Consider the following 7,705-nt stretch of genomic DNA (forward strand, 5'->3'; position numbering starts at 1 on the left):
TATCAAATTGAGTTGGACTGTTGTAGTCAAGAACGAGCATCGTATTGTCTTCAAAGATTTCATTTATCTCACAGTCACAATCGTACTTGCGAATGGAATCTTACTGAATGAGTTACGGATGTACGAGGGAGGATCAAAGGAAAACCTTAAAAGTACAATAAATGTTAGAATTTAACAAAGAAAAGGAAATCTTACCTCTTATTTTTCAACGTAGTCCCCTTGATGTTCAATGCAAGTATTCCACCGTTTGGGAAGTGCATCGATACCTCGGTGGAAGAATTCACTTGATCGAGATTGTAGCCACTCGTGCACCGCATTTTTCACCTCTTCATCAATATTGAAATGTTTGCCGCCCATCGCTTCTTTGAGTGGTCCAAGCAAATAAAAGTCACTGGGGGCAAGATCTGGTGAATAAGGTGGATGAATGAGACACTCAAATTTGATGTCATTGATAGTCTCAACGGTCTAATGGGCAGTATGCTGTCGGTCGTTCTCATGCTGTAGGAGTACTAAGGATCAAAGTTCTCGCCGTTTATGCCTGATTGCAGGGCGAAGTTGATTTTTCAGTATATTTGAATACGAGGCACTGGTTACTGTCATTTCTTTTTCCATGTACTGTTCCAAAATTATTCCATGAGAATCCCAGAAGAGAGTGAGCATGACCTTTCGTGCTCATGGTTGAGTGCGGAGTTTTTTTGGTTTCGGCGAAGAGCTATGCCACCATTTCTTGCTCGCTTTCTTGGTTTCTGGTTGATGATAGTGAACCCAGGTCTCATCGCCTGTAACAATCCTGTCCAGAAAAGCATCACCCTCGGCGTTGACACGACGCAAAAGTTCTTCACAGGCGTCGACGCGACGATCTTTCAATTCAGCAGTCAACTAACGTGGGACCCATCTTGCTGATACCTTATTGAAATGCAGAATATTACGAACAACGTGTTGAGCTGAACCAAAGCTAATCTTCATTTTTGTTGCGATTTCTTTCGGAGTAATACGCCTGTTGTCCTTTACAAGCTGTTCCACTAGCGCAACTATGCGGTGAGCCTGTCCCGGTCGAGGAGCATCCTCCACAGATGTTAAGCCACTTTTAAACCTCCTACACCACTCGTATACTTGCTGCAGGGACAAACACGAATCACCATACTTTGCTGCCATCCTGCGATGAATTTCAATTGGTTTCACACCTTCACTATTCAAAAACCGGATCATCAAACGCTGTTCTAATGCGGTGCATGTGGACAGTGGGGCAGTCATCTTGAAACTGTTCCTGTGATAGCGCTTGTTTGACAAAACTCTTCTGCCATCTACTGAAGAAAGAGAATACTGTTAGAAGCAATATTGCCAACCTTCAAAGCAATAGCACATTTTAAATTTATAATAAACTTTTAAGGTTTTCATTTGATCCTCCCTTGTAGATATGTCTGTGACGATCTGAATTACTTGATCAAATTGACTTTCAACCTTCACCTGCCGTAAAGGTTTCAGAACGAGAATTATACATACAGCAAATCTGGGTGGAGCGAGAGTAACTGAATTCCGCCGCAGCTCCTTGCAAAACCTCAAATGAGAATAATAAATAGACTGACGGCGATACCACTAGCAACTAATATATGTGCTTATTTACCTAATGAGAATAAGAAAAGAAACGATCGATTTCGTCGTCTGATTCGGTTATAAAAATAACTGTTCCTATATCTTCATTTCAGTTCTTTAAGGTGGCTAATGAAGCCATTATGTTTAATGGGAGAAGCATCGTATTTCAAAATATTCGCATTTTAAGACATAGGTAGCCTCATGAACGAATTACCGTCGACTTAGGCTCCATCAGTTCGCCTTCCACCTATCAAATTTCACTGAGATCGAATGTAGCCTCCGAACTGATAAGAATTTCGGTTTCCTTAGAAAGACGACATGACGTTTGGAATGACAATGTTAATCCGCGATTGCTTAGTGGTAGAGCGTTCATCTCTAGTGCACGGGGTCGTTGGTTATCCCAGCTCGCGTTAAATGAGTTTTGTGATGGAAAAACACCTTAAGCGTTGGTTTTCTCCTGGTCTTCCCGTTTTCTCCTACTTTCTTGATTCCACCATTTCACTCATTTCTCATCCTCACCGTCTCCTTTAACCTAGCCAGCATTACAAAGGGACGTAAAACTTAAAGGTTTCATTTCATTTCAATTGTTAATCCGGACCCAAAACATGAATATAAAATTTTTAGAAGCTTAGAATCTAGCATTAAATACAGCTTTTAGTAACTAATTTCCACAGGTGCAGCATCAATATTATCATATCTTATATCGTCTCCTTATGTTTCCTTTCTAATGTTTGTATGCCTCAATTTTTCTGATCGCTTTCCCTACCTAAATGGCTTCGAAAATCATTAATCTAAAATAACGTCTTTATCGTCTGTCGACATTGTATCATTGTAATAATAGGAGTAAAGGTACGCTTCCTTAGCGCCAATGTCACTACTATATTGTATACAGGGTTATGTGATCTTATGGAAGCACAGAATTACATAGAGAATATAAACTACGCTATATTACTTTGCAATTATGGTTCTCTGGTCTGTGCATCCTTACTCTAACGCCAAGTGATCCAATAGTCTCTACGTTCTTTGCACCGGTTCTTTCCTCATACAGGGTAATAGTTTTTGATGGGCTTGTATTTTCCCGTTCCGTTAGTGTAAGTAAATACTTCATAAATTGCAAAACAAAACTATCTCTTAATTGCATTTATTTCATGCTCGTATCTAATTGTTTGATTTGACTCGTTAGTTAGGAAGTAGCCAACCAGTAAATTCCCAACATTTGTCATTTCCACTGTATATTTATGTATAAATACATTGTGGTAGTCTTGTTTTTAAGTGCTTTTAAGTGAAAGTTTCTGGGAGAAAACTAAAAATTTGGACATCGATTTCAATTTCATGCTCTGTTTAATTGATCTCTACTGTCCGTATAATTTCTATTGCTACATAGGATTAAATATTGTCTTGAAATAATCTATGAAGAGATGCTTCTGCACTTACAATTTTACTGTGGCTGATAACACATACTAAACTTCAAAATCCAATATTAAATGTAGAATTCGTTTGCTATTCTCGTTGATATAAACTGAGTATGCAAAATGTACGCATTGCTGCTTTAAAAATACTTAAAATTGTCATTCCATTGTAATTTGTCAATATTCCTTAAATTACTTGTAGTTTGTGTTGAACTTTACATATCAGTTTATTGATTTCGTTACATATTTTGAAACCGAAACTAATAATAATATGTAAACAACTATTAATTCCTTTTTTATATTAAATTAATCTGGTAGTAGTCCGAAGATGTACAGTGGACTCTTTTTAATTCGAAGTCCAAGGGGACACGAAAAAACTTCCAATTATCCAAAATTCGAAAACAAAGAAACCAAAGTACTGTGCATTAAAAACATTCATATGGTGTAGATTTTACCTTTAAAGCAGCTTATTATTTGCGTGATCGAATACCGCAAACTAACAAACGACATTGACTCCACATAATTCAAAGTACGTGTACAATGGAAAATATATTTACGTACAACATTACAACATACATTGAATAGCCCAAACAATTAAACACCAGTAACAATTTGAATGTTCTGTTCTCACTTTTAAGAAGTCGTAAACCTCATTTGCTTGAATTTGATTGTTTTTGTACGGTCAATAAATCTTGAATTTCATGTATTGCGAGGAATACGATATTAATAACATTTGGCTGACTTTATCACTAATTCATCTTAAATTTTCAACCAATCTGAAACAAGATGAGATTGGCACACGTTCTCTATCTTTACTTCTTCCCCAAGTCACATTCATCTTTAGCATTACATAGATTGTCTATTTATCTTTTGTATTACTCTTCCCTATGGCTGCATCTGGATAACTGAAAACACGTTAAAACTGTATTTCTTTGTTTACATCTCTCCAACATTAGTAGCAGAAAAGGGATCGATCTGGGCCAACCTGGAACATAAGAGGACAACCTAGGCCAACTCACAAGCCCCTGATAAATTGAGCACCGTACACCGTGAGCCCACGGTCTTTTACGACCTCCATTTTAGGGGTGAATTTATTCCCTTTTATGAGCACTTTTTAGGCGGTGTATTCGTTCTCTTTTATGACCACTTTTTAGGGGTGAACTCGTTCCCTTTTATGAGCATATTTTCCAACCCCTATTAACACATAGCATAACAAGGGTATACTCGTTCTCTTTTATGAGCATTTTTTCAACATAGCAAAGGGGTACGAACACACAACTATTTAACAAAGCAAGGGTGTATTCGTTTTCAACCCCTATTTGAACATTTTATCATAGCAGAGAATACATGGAGACTATGAACACACAGCAGAACAGATATACATACCGCAGCTAATAAAAGAGAATGGCTTATTTTCCAACCCTTATTTTAACATAGCAGAAATTACACTGAGACTATGAACACACAGCAGAACATAAGACTACGTAACACACAAGGGTGTATTCGTTCTCTTTTATGACCAGTTTTTAAGTTACGACCTCCATTTTAGGGGTGAATTTATTCCCTTTTATGAGCACTTTTTAGGGGGTGTATTCGTTCTCTTTTATGACTACTTTTTAGGGGGTGAACTCGTTCCCTTTTATGAGCATATTTTCCAACCCCTATTAACACATAGCATAACAAGGGTATACTCGTTCTCTTTTGTGAGCATTTTTTCAACATAGCAGACAATGAACATAGCAAAGGGGTACGAACACACAACTATTTAACATAGAAGGTGTGTATTCATTCCCTTTTATGAGCATATTTTCCAACCCCTACGAACACACAGCAGAACAGATATACATAGCACAGCTAATAAAAGAACATGGCTTATTTTCCAACCCTTATTTTAACATAGCAGAAATTACACTGAGACTATGAACACATAGCAGAGCATAAGACTACGTAACACACAACCACCTCCATTTTAGGGGTGTACTCGTTCTCTTTTATGATCACTTTTCCAACTCCTATTTGAACATAGCAGAAATTACATAAGACTACGGGGGTGTATTCCACCCCTATTTGAACATAGCACTGATTTCGTTTAGCGCATCAGCAGGGGTGAGCTCGTTTTTACGAACACACAGCAGAGCATTCCATGAACATAGCAGATATTATTTTCTATTACGGGGGTAGCAACACCCCCAACCCTCCTCCTTTCTCATCCAGGGCTTGAGACCGGCAATGGCGGAGTTTAAAAAAATAACATCATCATACTCTCATAAATGAATAAAGCATAATGTCATTAGCATCAATACTAGTAAGTGAGAATTTGTTTAAAAAATCGTGCATCGAATAACCAGATGCACGACATGCTAGATATAGAAAACAGTAATGTCCACAAAATTGAGATAAATCACCTTGAATACGTCTATTATTCCATGTATAATACAGACAGTTTCGTTTTAAAAACCTTATATGATGTTGTATATAGGGAGGTATACCATAGCTATCGAAATACTCTCCCACACACATATTAGATATATAAACAGCAACCCAATGTTCACCAGGCTTATCACTAGAATCAGTATTTATAATTATAGCGGCTGGAAATGTATGAATAAACGAAGGTAACTCATCAGCAGCATATACACCAATAAAATGATCTTTAGGCAAATTTTGTTGTGATGCTTCATAAAGCTCAATTGTATTTAACATTTTTTTCTTTAATTAATATATATTTTTCTCTGGAAATCAATTTCTAATTCTGAAGAGAATTCACCATAAATAATTGTTGTTACAGGAGATGGCAGTGCTTCTTTAAAATGAATCTCTAAACGTACACTTCCTTGCCGTTGTGGACTAGTATGAAATGCAGCACTTGCGCTTGAATCAGGAGTTAAATCAAACACCAGTAGAGTATAACCATTAGGATATTCAGCGAGTGAAATATTATTACCTTGATTAGAATAATAAATATCTGAACCTGTAAATAACGTAGAATATGCTTGTACATATAGATTATTATTAAAATCCGGTTGTAAAGGTTTGAAGGGCATTGGAGTTCCATCAACATACAATGTAAAAAATGACATACTAAAATGTTGAAAATTGAATGGATTTGTTTGATAAATACCATTGAAAGCAGTATTAGTAACAAAACCAATAATAATACGTTTAGGCACTATGCCTGAAAACAGATCTGGAAGTGTACTATCCATAATTCCTTGTGGCAGAGTTTCTGTCTTCACCTGCACTTTTGTTATAGGATATTTTATTCTAAATTTAGGATTTTGTAATACTTTATTTTTGCTATTTTAACTGCTGGTGATACATCAACCTTTTTCACAAGCAATGTTGCATCTGTAATTACAACTTTTCCATCAGCATGTGCGTCACCCATTAGACAAAATGCAGGTTTAGCTGGAATTAGTTTAATACGCAATTGTACACCATTCAGTAAAAATTTCTCCTGATTGAAAATATCAGCATAAATATAACCCAATAATCCAAATGACTGATTTAAAGCAGTGAGAAGAAAACGTTGTTTAAATCCTACATTAGCATCGGCCACACTGTCCATATGCCCTGCAGTATCTTTAAACCACATTGATGTTTGAAGATGCGTTGTTTTAGCTTCAGCATTATAATTTAGTAGTTTTTCAATATACGATCGATATGGATATGTATGTGAAGAGTAGGAAATAAGTTGATTATTTAAATATAATTGCACTTCACTGAACATTGCATTGAGAAAATCATTTACAGGGCCGATTTTCTTATCGGCAGAAGTTAAATTAGAACCATCTGATTTAGAAATTTTACCTTTAACATATAGCATTGTGTGCGATAAGTCAATATAGTCATCCCCATGACCGGGGACTACAAATTCTATTGGTGCATTATCAGCTATTGAAGCCACAGGCTTATATGGAACTATTTTATTACCTATAATACTGGTTTGAGTGGGTAAACCAGCAAATAAATCTAATTCTGATTTCATACACTCACACTGCATTTTTCTCTTTTCTTACTATTAATATTCACACATGGTAAAATTTACAATACCGTATTACGTCTACGAAAATGTAATTTTACACATACACTGCCATATTGGAAAGGAAGTGGATTACCTGTACTATCTCTTAACCCCTATTTTTTGTCTTAAATTTTTTCGTATTCTTTTGTCGTGGGGTCTCACAGACCCCAATATCGTAGACTGTATCTATATTGAAAATTACCATTAACAATTTAATATTACAATTTATAATGACCATCTTAGACTGTATCTATATTGAAAATGACTACTAACATTTTACTATTACAATTTACAATAACAACTAACTTAACCTAACCTAATATCGTAGATTGTATCTATTTTGATACTCACGACTAACAATTTACTGTTACCATTTACATTGATCACTGACCTAACCTTACCTTACAATTTATTATTTCGCTTAGTATTTATTTACAGAGAAAATCATCTTCTGTTTTACAATTTAATCTTTATTAATGCTCAAAATACAATTTCACATTTGGTACACTTCAACCTATTTCTCATTATTACAAGAGAACTAAGTTTTTTCCCACGTTTATTTACATGTTCCAACAAATAACTGCTTGGTGCTCTGCACAAAAATGTTGGTGCATTTTTCACAAACTAGTCTACTTTTTCTGAACTTCTTCCTATCAGAAAGATGACTACGCTTTCCTCT

At 35.8% G+C, this 7,705-nt stretch overlaps 1 protein-coding gene across 1 annotated transcript; it reads right to left on the minus strand.

Annotated features, from left to right (window-relative positions):
• Nucleotides 1-879: 879 nt before the first annotated feature.
• On the minus strand, nucleotides 880-1,254 carry LOC145675374 (protein GVQW3-like). Its single transcript, XM_081745775.1, has one exon. The coding sequence runs from the start codon at nucleotides 1,252-1,254 to the stop codon at nucleotides 880-882; it is 375 nt and encodes a 124-aa protein (XP_081601901.1).
• Nucleotides 1,255-7,705: the final 6,451 nt, after the last annotated feature.

This window comes from Thermobia domestica, chromosome 18 (assembly GCF_964235325.1).
Source record: "Thermobia domestica chromosome 18, izTheDome1.hap1.1, whole genome shotgun sequence".
In the NCBI taxonomy this organism is placed as follows: Eukaryota; Metazoa; Arthropoda; class Insecta; order Zygentoma; family Lepismatidae; genus Thermobia; species Thermobia domestica.

Bases quoted from the DNA above. Each gene is read 5' to 3' on its own strand.
- LOC145675374 (XM_081745775.1), bottom strand. From the start codon at position 1,254: ATGACTGCCCCACTGTCCACATGCACCGCATTAGAACAGCGTTTGATG.